Here is an 18,294-nt window from a genome sequence, read left to right on the forward strand (position 1 = left end):
TTTGGGTGCTTATGAGCAGATGTATCTCATGGTACTAACTTGGCAGTGAGCGGCCAGGTATTGACACAGCTGCTTGATCAGCTAAAAGCTCTGGGCGAAGGGCCTTCTTAATTGTGCTTCCATTAGCAGTGTGTGCTTGGAGTTGAGAATCATCTTCTGTTATATTTCCTAGTTCAGCTTGTGTAGGTTTCATAGTTAATCTTCCAGAGAGCTAATCAGCCTCCTTTTGAAGTTCTTAGGACACCTTATTTTTGCTCCTAATAATTCACATTTCCTGGGCAGTCAACTTGGTATTAAAAAAAACGCTTGATGCACAAACTACATATTCAAAACAATGGTGTTGGTAGATGGAGCGAATTGGGCAATGTATACTTTAGATTTTAGTTGCTTAAATAGCATGTTGGGAGGTGGATCAGTTGACAAATGTGTTTTGTAAATTCTTCAAGAAGCCACTTCTAGACTTTTTGGAGAGGTAGCATATCGATTGCTGGCAATGGAGCTGTCACTTTCTGTGTGTTTCAGATGCCCTTCAACTGCTAGTGAACGTCACTGGCTCTAGAGATCTTCATAAAAAGTTACTTAGGAACTCTGGAAAGAACTAACTATAAAACATTGTACCTATTTCACAAAATCTAAAAAGCTGTTAATTTTAAGATACACTATTTTATGGATTACTGAAACTTAAAGGTGTCATTCATTGTACAATATTAAGATGTGAGAAAGCTTGGGGATATGGGTCTTTGTCATAAGGTGTAGAATATTATCTATATGCTGCCATGATTAGAGTTGGAATCAGTTTCTATCCCTCAAGGAACAGTAAAGTTGTATGTATCAACAGTTCTAGTTCACAAATCTAAATTCAATTGAAGCTGGTCAGCCAGCGCATTGTAAAATCCTTTTTGTTTTCATTAAGTACATTTTGTAGCATCTCTTTGACTTGCTGGTTGCTTATAATGAGAGCAACTATTAAATCTTGGATTTAAATCAGAATAGATTGAGGCTTTACATATGCTTACTCAATGACAACCCATGTTTTATAGCCTCTTTTTCCCCCCCTCTCATCTTTTCCTTCTATCCCACCCTCCTCCCTCACTTTCTTCTCAGAAATGAAGTTTTAATGAGCAATCTTTGGCATTTATGGTCTTTCGAGGAATTTTGTAGTGGGAAACAGGTAATTCATTTGGAAATTACATTTGGATTTCCCACTTTTACTTGCAGAAAGGGACCAGGTATCAGATTTGCGGCAAGCTGTACTTGCGTGAGCCAGTATGCCAGATGTGGCCACCACTGTCAGAAGTCCTCCTTTAATTATTTTGTGTCCCTGGATGGGTAAGTAGCAGAAGTAGGGTGCCATTTTTTTGGAGGGTGGGAAGACTCTCTAGGCATACAGCTTTTGGAGAAAGTTGTAGTACAGCACATGTCAAGTTGCAGTTTTGAGCTCTCTAAGAATAGCATTGTGTAGGAAGAATGTACAACGCAAAAAGTTTGATATGAGTCATGAGCTTGTCACTATTATCCTTATTAAATGAGGTTTTTGAAACTAAACTTCTAACAGTGACAAGTAAATTGAATTTTCCTTTTATTAAAATGTTCTTTAAATTACTCACTTTTCAATTTATAAAGACCCTCAAAAAAGCAGAAAGAAGATCAGAGTGTACTTTCCTAAAGGTGTGAGAGCACTTTGAATTTCATAGCTTTCAGTAGTTTGAGATTCATTTTGTCATTATATGGTTCTATACTGTGATCCTCCAGATGAATATCCATAGAATCTTTTTTCTAAAAAAGCTTTAAAATTAATGCTAGTGGAAAATGCATATCAAAAGTGCCTCCAGAAAGTGAAAGAATAAAAAAAAAGGTATTAATTTTAGGGACTGATTACTTACTAAACATTGGATCACCTGGTTCCCTAAGTAAAAAAAATATTTTAATCATTGAAACATAAGAAGAGAGTATGCACAAACCATTTGAAGTAACTGAACATTTTTTTCTCCAATCCTTTCTCTGTAGATCCCTTCTGTCTTCATTACTTTCTGTTCATTTGCCTTTTACAGAATGCTTACAAAGGTGCTCAAAGATACATTCCTAGTAATGCCAGGCTTCTTAAGGTTCTTACAGTTTTGCAGAATTTTGCAGTTACGGGTATTGATGGGATCTGGAGAATACATCACAACATTATTTAGGCCTGTAATTGAAACGCTTCAGAAAAACCAAGCCAGAACAAAATTTTGTCTCCTTGAGCCTAGGAGGAAGTATAGTGTCCTAGTATGGGGGATATTAAGTGGGAAGATGCTTTGAGGGGCACAGGGTAGTTGAGAAGCAAGTTGACTTTTCCACTTCATTTTGCTGTGTGTGTGTGTGTGTGTGTGTGTGTGTGTGTGTGTGTGTGCGTGCGTGTGTGTGTGTGCGCGCGTGCGCGCGTGCGTGCGTGCACTGCCTTGAAACTCAGTACTGTGGCTTAAACTCAAGACCTGGGTACTATCCCTTAGATTTTTTTGTTCAAGGCAAGAGCTGTACCACTTGAACTATAGCTCTACTTCTGGGTTTTTGGTGGTTAGATAGTCATGAGTCTCACTGAACTTTCCTGCTTGGGTTGGTTTTGAACAAGGGATCCTTAGATCTTACTCTCCTCTCTTGGGTAGCTATGATTACTGGCATGAGCCATGGGTGTGTGTCTGCTGCTGCTTTTTTTTTTTTAAGGGAAAGATTCAGTGTCTTCCAAGTACTAGTTATAATGTGGCCTTTCTCCCTTAGTCATCTCACTTGAGAATAAAACACACTTTATGGTGTCCTTACTGATGTATGCTATGAGAATTGTAATAAACAGAAAAAAACAGTTGAGAAAATGATTGATGATGATGGTACAGTTTTCCTTTTATACAGGAAGAGTTTGTAATCTCCTATTTAGAGATGAATAGCCAGTTTTCTGGGTAATTTGTTATTAAGCATGGGTCTGATGCTTTCTGATGCTTTCTTCTCTTTCAGAATGCCTTCAGAGATCTTGCTGAAGATATTTTCCTACTTGGATGCTATAAGCCTGCTGTGTACCGGATGTGTGAGCAGGCGCTTCTATCATTTGGCCAATGACAAGTAAGGAGAAAACCAACATGTTTATATTTTGATGACAGTGATAGAAATCATGAAAGCTAGCAATAACTTTTTAACCATATTTTAAATTTTAAGAGAATCACTTTCAATACTATTTTTAGGTATAAATAGAAATATGCCTAATGCCATATGTAATCTCATTCTAAACAGTTACATTTATGTACTTAAAGATGGGAGCATTCTTTCATGGACTGAGAAAGTTGACTTGTTATTGCTACAACTATAAGCTGCAGCTTTGAGGGGCTCTGGCTCTGCTCACCCAAGAGCTGGACAGACTAATCCAAAATCTCCAGAAGTAGTGTAAGGACGTACCCCTAGTCTTGGCTCTGAATTTGTACACCAGATGATGTACCCTCTGCTCGTGGCAGTCAAGTAGTTCTTAGAGAAAGAAGCAGAACTAGCCATGTTAAATAGACTTCCTGCCTCCTCCCACCCTTCTCATCAAGTAAGCTTATTCTTTAGGGAGAATAAAAGAGGTTAGGAGAGGCCTTACCCCAAGAATCTTGGTTTATAGGATATCTGTTAATAAAAGTAACAAAAACAGGAATTTTTCTCTTTAATTTTGGAACACTATGGCCAAGAAACATTACCTGATACAATGGTTCTGAAATGCTAGTCCAGAAAAGACTGTTTCAGAGCAAGCCAGGAAATTAAAAAACAAACACTTGTTTTGAATCTGTATTTCCAGAGGTTATAGTTCAGTTCTTTGGAATCTACATTTTAAAATTTTCTTCAGATCATACTAATGAGGGTGTACTATGCCCTAATCTTTTTTTTTTTCTCCTAGTCCTGAGGCTTGAATGCAGGGCCTTGAATTTTCTCAATGCTAGCACTCTACCACTTGAGCCACAACACCACTTCGAGCTTTTTCTGTATATGTGGTGCCTAGAAATGGAACCCAGGGCTTTGTGCATGCTAGGCAAGCACTACTACTAAGCCACACTCCCAGCCCCTGGAAACCTTCTAATATAGGTACTCCCATTTGTCTTAGTGTCTAGGAAAAGAGTCCTATTCAGGAGTCTAATACTGATAATTTACAGAGTTTTCCCTATGTTTTGTTGTAGTGGATTTTCAGATTCTCCCCTCCCCCCCCTTTTTTTCTTTTTGCCAATATTGGGACTTCAGCTTGGAGCTGTGGGCTCTTTGCTCTGCTTTTTGTGTTCATATCTAACATTTTACCACTTTAACCATTCCTTCAGTCTAGCTTTTTTGGTGGTAAATTGGAAACAGAGTTTCAAAAACTTTTTTACCTGTTCTGGCTTTGTTGTGATCCTCAGCTTCCTATGAGTAGATATGAATTACTGGTATGAGCCATTGGTGCCTGGCGAAAGTTTCAGGTTATAGGGACTCTAGGATCTGTTTGGAGCTGGAATTTTTGTATAGGTGAGAGGTAGGGATCAAATTTAAGTCTCCTATGCACACAAGCAGTTTTGTCAGTACTATATATTAAAGAAGCTGTCTGTTCACGTGTATTTTTGGTTTCTTTGTCAAAAATGAAATGATGGAAGTGGTGTGATTTTTTTTTTTTTTTTTGCCAGTCCTGGGCTTGCGCTCAGGGCCTGAGCACTGTCCTTGGGACTTTCTCAAGGCTAGCACTCTACCACTTGAGCCTCAGCACCACTTCCGGCTTTTTCTATGTATGTGGTACCGAGGAATCGAACCCAGGTCTTTGTGCATGCTAGGCAAGCACTCTGCCACTAGGCCAAACTCCCGGCCCAGGTGTGTAATTTTTATTTCCAAGTCTTCTCTGCTCCCATTAGTCTTTGTGTTTTTTGTTACTATAGTTTTGTTGTATAATTTTAAATTTGGCATTGTGATTATTTGCTTTAAACTTGACCTGTGGAATTAGACTTTTCTTTCTTCCTTTTTTTCGTGGGAATTGATGGTTCTGAAACACTTCATTTCCAGTTGCAAGTGACTTTGGCATATGAACCAACTGATTTATTTATGGAATTGGGCTTTAAAAATTATATCTAACTTAATGTATTACTGTTTTATATATATATATATATATATGATGTCACTTAGTTAATATATTTTCTCCTTTGCTCCTAGTTTTATATGGATCAGAATCTATTCAACTGCTTTTTCACCTAAAAGATCGAATTGGAAAATTAATTCAGTAGAGGAGACGGCTATGTCTGTAAGCTTTCTATCAGTTGAGGATAAAGAAGCTGGATACTGGAAGAAAGAATATATTACAAAACAGATTACATCTGTGAAAGCAACACTAGCACAGATTCTCAAGCCTGTCAGCCCATATACAGGTCTTCCAGTGAAAACCAAAGAGGCTCTCAGGTATGTAATGTGCTCTTGCATAGTGGCCTCAGTGGCCCCCATACAGGGCTAAGAAATCTTTCCATTTACTAGACACTGGTAAAGAACACTGCCAGCTGAGGCTGTTATGTCCATGGTTATATGTACAAGGTGGATATACAGTCTAGATTGTAGGGGATTTCTCCTATATTTTTGTAAGTTTACAAAATATTTTCCTATTTCATATTTATGGCTAAGGTTTTTTTTCTTAAATGACAAAATAGAACTTATTTGTAAAGCCAGGGAGTTTGAGGTATCCTTACTGGGCAGAACCCTTGCCTTCTGTGTATATTGCCCTTTCTTAGACATCATAATATTCAGTGAGTGTATTGAAGATACTGTTGATAAAATGAAAATTATGTTGGTTATATTATGAGAATTCTTGATGTTGATAAAATAAATGTTTTGGAGGTAATACTTGAAATGATCTTTAGCTTTTGTTTTGTTTGGTAATGAGGTAAACATTGTTAGCTTTCTTTTCTTCTTCTTCAGAATCTCAGGCTTAGGTTGGGCAATTATATTGAAAGAAGAAAGTGGGAAAGAGCATATGATGCAGCATGTGGATCTTTCCTTAAATGACACATCTGTTACTGTTGTATGGTATGGCAAAACCTGGCCACGTTTAGCCACATTGTCAACCTTGGATCTGTGTGGTATGACACCAGTTTTTATGGACCGGTATAAACCCCCTGCACAAAATGCGTAAGTCCTAATGTAGTGGAAATTTCTTGTACAGAAATATTAGTTGGCTTCAGTTTTGTAATTCAGAAATACTACCATGATTTTAAAACTATACTGTATCTTATAGACGTTTTTACCATTCTGCATCACTATGGAACAGGAAAAAAATGGGGTTTTTACACTTTGTAGATACCACACTGTTGTATATTAAAAACATGAGGAACTTTAATTTAGACATAACCTGTATATAATAAAGTTAATAATAGGTGTAACTTTTTTATTTTTATTTTTATTTTTTTTTTTTGCCAGTCCTGGGCTTGAGCTCAGGGCCTGAGCACTGTCCTTGGACTTTCTCAAGGCTAGAGCTGTACCACTTGAGCCTCAGCACCACTTCCGGCTTTTTTTTTTTTTGTATGTATGTGGTGCCGAGGAATTGAACCCAGGTCTTTGTGCATGCTAGGCAAGCACTTTAACCACTAGGCCAAACTCCCAGCCCCTAGGTGTAACTTTTAAAAATTCTTAGAGACATAAAGCTAGCATGTTTTTTCTCTAGGAAATAATATATTAATTGTAGCTTAAATCTGAGGTCATAAGTTATTTCATGTGCCTTTCTCCTAAACTTTCTGGGATGTGATCTCATGCACATAACTTTCTGTGCCTCCATTTTCACTTCTGTAAGATGAAATAATACTGATGCCAGTATGGTGTGTAACATGGATGACTGCTAGGAGAAAAATTTCCAAAAATACTGTAAGATCAGATCAGTATGCTGGGCACGGAGGCTTACACCTGCAATCCTGGCTGAGATCTGAGGAGCGCCGTTCAAAGCCAGCTCCGGGCACTAAAGACCAGAGGCTCTTATCACCAGTTAACCACTAGAAAATGGGAAGTGGCGCTGTGGCTCAAGGGGTAGGGCAGTGGCTTAGAGCTGAAAAGCTCAAGAACATTGCCCAGTTCCAGAGTCCAAGCCCCACGACTGATCACCCCCCCCCCCCAAAAAAAAATCAGATCAGTGTACCTCAAAGAGCACTAATTATTATCCTGTTGTCAGGTGGTTTTTACATTGAAAGTTGATCATTTTTCCTAAAAGCTGGCTGTGCCATGATGGAATATTCATCTCTAGAGCAAGCTAATGAATAGATCATAATCTGTTGCAAATGCAAAGCTAAAATCAGCCTTTTCCTTAGTTGGTGTCCGCCAACCTCCCATCTCGTTTACCTGTCTCAGTTCCCTTTGACCTTCTACCAGCATTTTCTCTATCACTTTTCTTTCTGTCCTTACACACTACATTTCCAAGGGTCTCCCTCCTGTTTGTTGCAGTGGACAGTTTCTTTCTCTTTCCCTGGAGCTAGGGAGGTCTGTGTTGGACCTCTCTGTGACCCTTCCATCTTTTCAAGACTGTGTGCTGATTAGTGAGCTCTCTATATTCTGCAAGTGTGAGGAAACTTGGATCTCACACTGCCAGTGAGTGAAAAAAGCTAAGGGAAAGCATCTTGGTCTTGAGTTAAAGTCCTGTTAGAGAACCCCCATAATAGAATAGGACCCCCCAAAATAGAATGTTTAAAAAATTGACACAAGAAAAACTACCTATGATTTAAAAATGCTGGAATTGACTGGAGGAGTTCATTGAATGTAATTTGTTTTTATTAGCCTTGAATGAACTGTGCTAAACTAAACTAAGGAATGTGTTTAGTGGGCCACCTTTCATTTGCAAGAATAAAAATCCTTGTCCTCATCTGGGTGACATCTAGGAAGATACTTTGGAACTTGAATGTAGGTCTTCTTTTCTTCCCTGTTTCTTTTATGAAGTTCTTTTGTGGAAAAGTAAAAGCTATAGTTTGTAAATTGAATTTCCCTGAAATTCTATTTCTAGTTGGATTGTTAGGTTTTCTTCCTTGATAGGTTTACAGTTTATGTTATCCTGTTTTATGTTTATGTTATGCTTGTGTAAATGTGCACCTCAGTGTGTCAGTGGTCATTGGATAAGAGTTTCATGGACTTTCTGCCTGGGCTGGCTTCAAACTGCAGCCCTCAGATTTTTAGCCTCCAGAGTAGCTAGGATTAGGCCTCACCAGTGCCCCATGACTCCAGAGCACTGTCCTTAGACTTTTTTTTTTTTTTTTTTTCCAGTCCTGGGCTTGAGCTCAGGGCCTGAGCACTGTCCTTGGACTTTCTCAAGGCTAGAGCTCTACCACTTGAGCCCCAGCACCACTTCCGGCTTTTTTCTACATGTGGTACCAAGGAATCGAACCTGGGTCTTCATGCATGCTAGGCAAGCACTTTAATCACTAGGCCAAACTCCCGGCCTGTCCTTGGACTTTCTTAAGGCTAGAGCTCTACTTGAGCCTTAGCACCACTTTTTTTTTTTTTTTTCTATGTATGTGGTATAGAGGAATAGAACCTGGGTCTTCGTTCATGCCAGGCAAGCACTCTACCACTAGGCCAAAATCCCAGCCCCCCCCATCATAGATTTTTATGTCTATGTAGTTATGTTTATATCTCTAAGACTGTGTCTGTAACCTTGGGTAAACCAAATATTGAGCCATGACTCCCAACTTTTTAAAAAAATTTGGTCTCACTGGGCTCAGTGGCTCCCACCTGTAATCCTAGCTACTCAGGAGGGTGAGATCTGAGGATCACAGTTCAAAGCCAGCCTGGGCACTGAAGTCCCTGAGATGCTTATCTCCAGTTAACCACTAGAAAACCGGAAGTGGTGCTGTGGCTCCAGGGATAGGGTGGTAGCCTTGAGGCTGAAGAGCCCAGGGACAGTGCCAAGGCCCAGAGTTCAAGCCCCTTAATCATTACCACCACCACCAACAAAAATATTTGATCTCTTAGATTGTGGTCTTACTGCCTTTATAATTTTCCAACTAACTCTAGGTTAGTGGAACTGTAAGACTTTTGATTCATCATTGTAGACCTATTGGTAGGACTTGTTAAATGCTACTGAGTTAACGTTAAGTCTTAGGCTGAGAAACAGTGAGACTTCCTTTTCTTACATGCTCTTGGGCAATGAGAATTTGAATTCAGTGTATCTCCTTCATAAAAAGATGTTGTTTTAAATTGATTTTCAGTTTTCACAGTCTGAGTTTTTCCTGATAACTTTGAAAGGCACATGTGTTTTCATATAGTTTGCTGTAAGGACCTACTTTAATGCTACTTAAAGTATTTTATCTTATATGTTATTTTACTCACTTGGTATTTATTTTTGATTGTAGTTTTAGGAAGAAAGAGTAGAAAATGATTTTTATCACTTTATCATCTTAATTGTAAAACTTACTTCTGGTAGACAATTTGAGAAACAGCAAGGGGAAAGTGAAGAAAGACAATAGGATGAGAATCGTATATATCTGTTCTGCCTTTTATTTATATAAGTTTTTGTGTCCCAATCTAGAAATAAGCCACTTTAGACACATTAGTGTATATATATATAAATTGCTCTTCAAAGATATTTTTAGGTGCAATAATGAGACTTGAAATGATATCTATGTATATCTGTACACACACACACGCACGCACGCGCACACACACACACACACACACACACACACACGTATACGCACAACTCATTTCTCTTTCTCCTTTCTTTGGTATGGATGTTCAAAGACCACGGTGGCATTCTTTAATTGCAAAGTACAATCTGAGTCATCTAACTGAATCTGCCATGATTGGCTGTGACAGACTTGTTCGGATTTTCTGCCTAAACCCTGGCCTCCTGGTGGGGTTGTGGAAGGTAAGACATGTCTCATATGTACTGTGTCATTTCTTCACCACAACTTGGCAATTACATGTCATTCTGTGAGGTTGAATATGAACTTCTTGGTGAGTTTTTTGTAGGTTCATCTTAACAACCTGATCTTGCTGGCTATGTGACCCTCTGAGATAGTACTGAATTGTGCTACTATTCTGCTGTCACACGTGGGAAGCCACCTCCTCCTGCCTATATTTGTTAACATTATTTCTTTAATGTCAGGGTATTATCTCCTGCTGCCTTCCAATATATTTTTTTTCCTGTTGCTTTCATGATCTCTTTCTACCAGAACCCCACTTACTAAAGCTTGTGTCCTGGAAGTGGCATGGGGCATACTCTGCTTTTCATTGTCAAGTGTCTATAAATGACAATGTAAAAATCAGAATGATATGATGTACCTCTAGTATAGTATAGGCTTGTTTATGTTTGTGTCTTTGCCACATGGCAGTTTTAAAGAGAAGCTCACAGATAAGAATCTGAGCGTGGTAGTGTGTCTCTGTAGACAATGTCTAGACAGAATCAGAGTCTGTAGTTCCTTGAAGCTTCATACTCTTCTACCTTGCCAGTTGTGACAGTCATTGTTAGTTCTCTTTATGTTGAGGGTGACGTGGGTGAGGCAGAAGTTTGCTTGCTGAACATATCTTGAGCTGAATTCTTGGATCCATGTTGCTTACAGAATTACAAGGACTGTTGTCCTCTGTGTGGCTACTGGAGAATGGCCCTATCAGGTTTACTCCTCAGGTTTCTATACCAGTCAGCATTGCTGTGGATCTGGGAGAGTTGGGTCAGTTTCTTTTTGCTCTTTAATCTGACAGGCAAATGGCAATGCCAAATCTAATTATTCCCTCTGCATTTGCCAAATCAAGTGGCAGTATAGAAAGGAGCATTATGCCAGTAATGTTCAGTCATGTTCATATGTGTGAGATGGAACTGTTATCTGCAAATGTGTTTTACAGTGCTGTTCTTATCTCTAAAAAGAGTTTGAAGCATTCTGGAATCGACAGTATATCAATAAATGTTTTTGCAATTATTGTATATAATAGAATATTTTGGTGTCTCATGAGCACTAGATTGTTAATTCTTTTGGAAATACATGTTCTGTATATGTGTAAATTATGGTTTTACTGTCAGGTTGATATGTGAATCTTATTAGATAATACTGTATTAGTAGTAATAATGATTATATTGAGGTGATCATTAGTTCAAAGAATCCGCATGCATCTGCAAGTTGAATTCTATGATATTCACAATGACCTTGTGAAAAATTTAAAGTATTTCAGTTGAAAAATATATTTTTTTCAATTAACTTTTCAGGAGGAGGAAGAGCTGGCTTTTGTCATGGCAAATCTTCATTTCCATCACCTTGTGGAGCGGAGCACATTGGGCTCAGCCACTCTGTATGTATCTGTATGTGGGTGTATGGTCAAATATAGAGTGTTAGAAGTTGATACCATCTAAACTTCCAAGAATAGCTACAGAGATATTGTACTTTTAGTTTGTAGACACATGCCAGTAGGCACAATTAGTTATCTGTTGCTGAAATAGTTGCATTATTCGTGATTATATATTTATTTACCCTAGGTTAAGGAATTGGTACTTAGTAGAATATTTATAAGGTAGGAGTATTTCATTACTATAAGATGCCACCACTGTTCATCAAGTTCTTGCACTTAGTGAATATTCGTATTTTGTGAAGCGTGCAGACCTGTACCTCAAACTGAATCTGGCCTGCAGATGTGTTTTGTTTGGGTGTGTTTTATTTGTATATAATTAGAAGGGGAGCATATTTTCCATTCCCCTTCAGCCTCTTACACCTGTGGACTTAGATGCTTTCTTATTCACTTTTTAAATGTTATTTTAAAAGCTTCTGGATGCTTTCAAGTGTGTTAATCTTTATGTGGTAAGGTTTTTCTTATTGAAAGATTTGTTTCTTCTTGGCCTGAGATTTGCCTGGGTTCCTAACATGTGAATCTGTTGTTTTATGTGTTCATCTACTAACTAAGTACCTTAATCCCTGGCCACTGAGAAGAATGCTGAGGTCAGAGTGACCTTTAATTGCTGTCCTGGGGTTGGTCTCAGAAATCACATTCACTGTGGCAGTTCTATATCTGCCTATGGAACTCATATCTCTGCCTGTTTTTTTTTTTTTTTTTTGGTGGGTCATAGGACTCTTTAGCTCAAGCTACTGCCCTACCCTTGAGCAGAGCCCCACTTCCCATTTTCTAGAGGTTAATTGAAGATAAGAGTCTTAGGTTCTTTTGTGCCTGCGCTGGCTCAGATCTCAGCCTCCAGAGTAGCTAGGATTATAGGGGTGAGCCACTGTGCCCAGTTTAACCCAGGTAGTTAATTTCTGATATTGACAAATTTGTGTATGTGTTTTTCAGCCCATATGAACTTCCTCCTCACAGTCCCTTTTTGGATGACAGCCCAGAGTATGGACTGAATGGCTATCAACTCCATGTTGACATGCACGGTGGTGGTGTTTTCTACCTGTGTGGCACATTTCGGAATCTCTTCTCCAAGAAAGGTGAAGTTAATTAACTCTTGTTTCATTTTGAAATTAAAAGGTTGTAGAGAACAGGGAAGCCATTTTGTATGTGAGTTAAGAACTATCTTCCTACTGGCTACAGTATAATCTATCAGTACAGCTGTGTTCCCTGACACAGGACATGTGTCCCTCATCTAGGACATGTGCGTTTCTTCACCAGAGCAAATCTCTTTAGCTTCTGGCTCTGTGTCCCTCATCATCCCCCCTCTCTTACCTTCTGGATATGACCTTCATTCATCTTTTCTTCAGATATTTCCTTATTGTTCTCCTCCCTTATCTTCCTGTCTTTCTCAGAAATATGGTTAATATAGCCACAAAGCAGTGAAAATAAAGGCAAACTACCCTTTCTTCTGGATGTACTGCATCAGTTATTTCTGCCAAAAATGAGAGAGAGGCAAGGGTAGTTAAAGGAAAGAAAAGAACTTGAGCTCATCCAGAGAAAAGTTGGGTAGAATGAATGCCTTCATTCTCTCTGTTCTATTGATCAATTAGTTTCCTTTTGACACCATTTTGCTATATCCTATAAACTTGGTGTAAAGACTTATCTATATTGAAGTTGAACATTTATGGTAAGCATATTTTATAGGAGAAATATATACTGTGTTATACTTCTTAAGAGTCATATATCATCAAGTTGTCCTGTTAACCATACTGAATTTTGTCATTTTGTTTGGAAGATGGACACTAGATCTCTTCAATGTAAAGGCAATCTTTTCCAAACACAGTATTCTCTACAGTTTTCTGCTTAAAGGACCTGACATCCATTAATGATCAATTTCTTTTGAGTTCAGGAAATGTTGGTTTCCTTATTGCTGGGTTTATTAGTTGAACTTTATAAAACATGTTCTTTCATCAGTGGATAAACTATGCACTGGGTACCTGTAGCTCATACCTGTAATTACTCAGGAGTTTGGAATCTGAGGTCTGTAGCCTGTAAGTTCTCATCTCCAATTAACCACCAAAAAGCTAGAAATGAGGCTGTGGTACAAGTGGAAGAGATGGAGCCTTGAGCATAAAAGTTCAGGGACAGCATCCAGGCCCTGAGTCAAGCTCCAGTACTGTACATGCACACATACAGAAAAAGTAGGATTCATGCTTAATTGTTTCCCTTTTAACTACCAATTTCCGGATTAAGATGATTGCCATTTACTATGGTAGTAATGATTTTGAGCTCCCTTTTCCTTTTTCTACTCCCTGTCTTTTATACTTTTGACTCTAGGATTTTTTTTTTTTTGTTGTTGTTGTTGTTGGTTGTGGGGCTTGAAATCTCTTCCTGGGTGTTGTCCCTGAGCCCTTCAGCTCGAGGCTACTGCCCTACCCTGTCAGTCTGTGAGTCAAGGGCCACTTCAGTTTTCTAGTGGTTAATTGGAGATAAGAGTCTCTCATTCTTTAGGGTCTTTAGTGCTTGGTCTGGCTTTGAATAGCAATGCTCAGATCTCAGCCTCCAGTGTAGCTAGGATTACAGGCACCCGCTGCCTGTAGGAATTTTATGTATTTGATAATCATCAGTTACAGGCATTATTCTTTCTGAAGCTAAAATTGTCACTCCTTTGACCAGTGGGATGTACTTTCAGCTGGCTCCATGCCCTTCAGATTCCCCTTCATTAGTCTACTGGCCCCCTTCATCTTTTTTTTTTTTTTGTTGATGTTGTTGTCAGGTTTTTTTTTTTTTAATTTTTTAAATTTTTTATTGTAATTAGTAAAAGGGTTACATGATATTTGCCAGATAGAAGGTGCATTAATTCACATACATTGATACCCTTTCACATGTCTTGGTACCCATTTGTTGTCAGGTTTGAACTCAGAGCCTGGGTACTATCTCTACTTTTTAATTTGTAATTTCTTAAATAGGGATTTGAAGATATTGATTCAAAAAGTTTGCTCTTATGGGCCAGGGGTGTGGCCTAGTGGTAAAGTGCCTAGCATGAAGATATTGTTTCAAAATGTTTGTTTTTATGGGCTGGGAGTGTGGCCTAGTGGTAGAATGCTTGCCCAGCATGCATGAAGCCCCAGGGTTGGATTCCTCAGTACCACATACACAGAAAAAAGCCAGAAGTGGTACTATCGCTCAAGTGGTAGAACACTGGCCTTGAGAAAAAAACCCAAGGACAGTGCCAAGGCCCTGAGTTTAAGTCCAAGGACTGATTTAAAAAAAAAAAAAGGTTTGCTTTTATAATACAGAGACATTTAGTGCTATACATTTCTATCCAATTACTGCTTTAGTGGTGTTACACCTTCGTTTTATTGTCATTTCTATTTATGTATCAGTCAACTTTCTGTCTCTGTAACAAGTACCTATTATACTCAACCTCTGAAAAATAAAGCTTTATTTTGATTGTTGGTTTTAGAGGTTCTAGTTCATCATTGGAAGACATCGAGTGAAATGAAGGAATGGGAAATCAAGATAGAGTAATTTGTCTCTCTTTTTTCTTTTTTTTTTTCTGATCAAGCTGCGAATTTTATTTTTCACACAGGGGCTCATATGCCTCTTCAGGAGAGGCAAGAGGGGGTTGGGGTACTGCTCAGGGTATGTCTCTCTTTTTTCTTCTCACAATAAGAAGGCTTCCCATATGATCTCAATTGCATTTCTTCTTTATTCATTTCTAGAAGAGTCACCAGAGGGCACTATTGTCATCACAGTTTATAATATTTAAAAAAAAACAAAAACAGCTAGAATGTCCTTTATAGTTGTTGAGAAACTCTCTTGGTACCTGTGGTATATTTAGTGAATTTCAGCTGTGTCATTGCAGTTGGGGATGACAGAACTTTGCACCTATTCTATTATTCACTTTCTCCATATCAAGGAGAAAATGTTTTATCATTATGCCCCTAGAATTAAGTAGCTCTGTGCTCTCTGCTCATTGTTAGTGAGACGTGAGAAAACTGGCCTGTCCCTAATGAGGCAGTTTTGATGGAATGTCAGAGTAAAAAGGTTGACTTTTTTGGTTCCTTTGTTAGAAGATACTTCTGGAATGGCGAGATGAGCCAGGCATGAGAGGAGACAAAATTCTTACCCCTTATGAGGTGTAATGTGGAGAGCTTTGTGGGGCAGACACTGGCACATGCTGGGAAGGTGGTCTTGGAGCTCTGAAATGGCTCTGAACAGGGATACTGAAGAGTTGTTTGAGGTTGGTGGTGAGGAATAAAGCAACCACACTTCAGTGTTCGGACCCACATGCATCCAGGTCCAAGGTCATCTATGAGTAGACAGGAAAAATGTTAGTATCACTGGAGTTGACTATGCAGGGAATGCAAAGAATATGCAAAGAATGAATGATATGTTTATTTTCAGATAGTATAGTCTGAAAATAGAATAAGTTCCAGCAATTTGATTCTGTCTACCTCTTTTTTTTTTTCTTTGTGGACCATGGGGCTTGAACTCAGCCTGGGGAGCTCAAGGATGCCGCCCTACCCTTGAGCCAAGCCCCACTTCCCATCTTCTAGAGTTTATTTATTTTTTTGCCAGTCCTGGGCTTGAGCTCTGGGCATGAGCACTGTCCTTGGACTTTCTCAAGGCTAGAACTCTAGCACTTGAGCCTCAGCACCATTTCTGGCTTTTTTTTCTATATATGTGGTACCAAGGAATTGAACCCGGGTCTCCGTGCATGCTAGGCAAGCACTTTAACCACTAGGCCAAACTCCCGGCCCCCCATCTTCTAGAGTTTAATTGGAGATAAGAGTCTCAGGTCCTTTTGTGCCTGGGCTAGCTTTAAACCTTGATCCTCAGATCTCAGCCTCCTGAGTAGCTGGGATTACAGATGTGAGCCACCATGCTGGGCTGTCTACCTTTTAGTAACATTTTTTTGAATTAAATATACTTTAATTTTCTTAACTATCCCATGTAAGATGTAAGGTTCTCTGAATTCTTTGCTTTTCAGTTCATGAAGCTAAAGCAAACAGGAAGTCCTTTGTTAGCTCTTGGTACCTGGGGTCAGATTCTTAGTCCCAGAGGCCGAGGCTAGCTGAGTGACAGATCCTCTGTGATGATTATTGCTTTACTGTGATGTTTTTACTCATCTTGAGGTTGTAAATGATGCTCTGCGGTTCTGATTTCAAAAATGGTTTTAGCAGCCTAGCTCTTAAATGTGAACACCAAGTTCTTTTCTGTTTACCCTTCACTACCTTCTCAGATCAGAACATGTTCCGTTCTGTGTGATCAGGAGTGTAGTAGATCTTTTAAGTTTATAATATGCCATTTATATTTCTGGACATTATTGTCCTTCCGTAGGAACTTGGGAGGTTTCTCTGCCTCTCTACCAGAGAGTAATTATCACTGTGTTCTTTCTTCTTCCTCAGTGGTTTGATTACTTGCAACTTTATGATATTCCTTCCCCAAGGAACTAGGAAATTTCCTTCCTTTGTATTTTTATGATTCTTCAACTTGACAAAGTCATGGCAATATTAAAAGTTTAAAAAATGGACCTACACAACCTCTTTGAAGAAAAATTTATGATCCTTGAACCAGAACATACTTGCTGCCTGTCTTTTGTGTATTGTTGGTGAAATTAAGCTACGAGGAAAATTAGGTGAGGAAACATTTTGCTACCTGAATTGAATTTATGAGAGACAAGGGGGTAGAAGGATAAAAATAAATACTGAAAGAATAATTTGTAATAGAGCTCAAGGTAAGCTTATGAAGGTGCTGTGTATGTTTCCTCATATACAATTTGTTTTGTATTCATAGAAATACAAGTGGACAGTTGACAGGGCCACAAAACCAGCCCAAAGTTTAGTGATTTCCCTAGGTGGACTTACAGGACTTAGGTGACAGATTGTTTCAGTGAACTACTACAGAGCAAATTCAGTGAAGAGGAAAGGTACGTGAAGTCCAAAGGGGCCTTGCATTTCCAAGAATCCTCTTCCTGTGGAGTCATAGCTGTTTCATATTTCAGATTTTTATTTTATTATTTTTTTGTAAAGACTTTGGAGCTTGAACTCAGGGCCTTGGATAGTCCCTGAAATTTTATGCTAAAGGCTACTACTAGAGCCACACCCCACTTCTGGCTTTTTTGGTTCTTAGAGATAAAGAGTCTCATAGACTTTTCCTGAACCATGATCCGCAGATTTCATCCTCCGGAGTAGCTAGGATTACAGGCATGATCCACTGGTGCCCATGGGAAGGCAGAGTTTCATTGCAGGGTGGTCATGTTGGCTTCTACTATCTAGTACTACCACTTTTCCTGATCCTAGAAAAGAGGATGTTTAGCATAACTCACATAGTACAATTAGGCACAGTGAATCATCCTTACCTGCTAAGAAATGGTAGGAGAACACTTTTCTCCTACTAGATAAGTTCCTAGACATAGAGTCAGCAATGTAAACAGGCCTTATGAGTAGAATAGTCAGATTCAGGCCTGCTATATTAGTATTTTCCTGTTCAACTCTCCTTTAACATTTTTATGAGATTATTGGGTAGTTGTGTCTTTGAAGTGTAAATGGACCTTGCTAAAGGGCCTGATCAGCAATGCAAAGTATAAAGGATTGTATATTTATTTGATCTTAGTATCAAACTAATTATTACCAATTTTCAGAAGCTGAAGGAAAAAGATTTTGCACAGTACAGAATATTGTACCCTTATCAGTATTGATAGGAATAGTCACAGTAGAGAAGCAGAGGGAAGTTATTTTGAATAGCAAAATATGTGTCTCCCTTCATTTGACTTTTTAATAATTATACTTTAATTTTTAGAGCAGTTTTGGGTTCACAGCAAAATTGGAAGGAAAGTACAGAGATTTCCTATACTGCTATTCTCTGTTACAAAGAAGATTTAATATCTCCATCAGAGTAGAACGTTTGTTATAGTTGTTCATCACAAATTGGCACATCATTATCACTTAAAGACCATAGTTTATAGTAAATTTGGACTTGGCATTGTGTATTTTATGGGTTTGG

At 38.6% G+C, this 18,294-nt stretch overlaps 1 protein-coding gene across 1 annotated transcript in view; it reads left to right on the plus strand.

Moving 5' to 3' along the window:
- Fbxo15 (F-box protein 15) overlaps positions 1-18,294 on the plus strand; it is a 35,368-nt gene that overhangs the window by 3,389 nt on the left and 13,685 nt on the right. The window contains exons 2-8 of the mRNA XM_090352965.1: positions 1,219-1,329; positions 2,983-3,087; positions 5,161-5,403; positions 5,914-6,123; positions 9,709-9,835; positions 11,168-11,250; positions 12,238-12,380. Coding sequence (XP_090209091.1) covers positions 1,219-1,329; positions 2,983-3,087; positions 5,161-5,403; positions 5,914-6,123; positions 9,709-9,835; positions 11,168-11,250; positions 12,238-12,380 — 1,022 coding nt within the window. The remainder of the gene's footprint in view (positions 1-1,218; positions 1,330-2,982; positions 3,088-5,160; positions 5,404-5,913; positions 6,124-9,708; positions 9,836-11,167; positions 11,251-12,237; positions 12,381-18,294) is intronic.

Source organism: Megascapheus bottae, chromosome 19 (genome assembly GCF_031878675.1).
Source record: "Megascapheus bottae isolate mThoBot1 chromosome 19, mThoBot2.hap1, whole genome shotgun sequence".
NCBI lineage: Eukaryota > Metazoa > Chordata > Mammalia > Rodentia > Geomyidae > Megascapheus > Megascapheus bottae.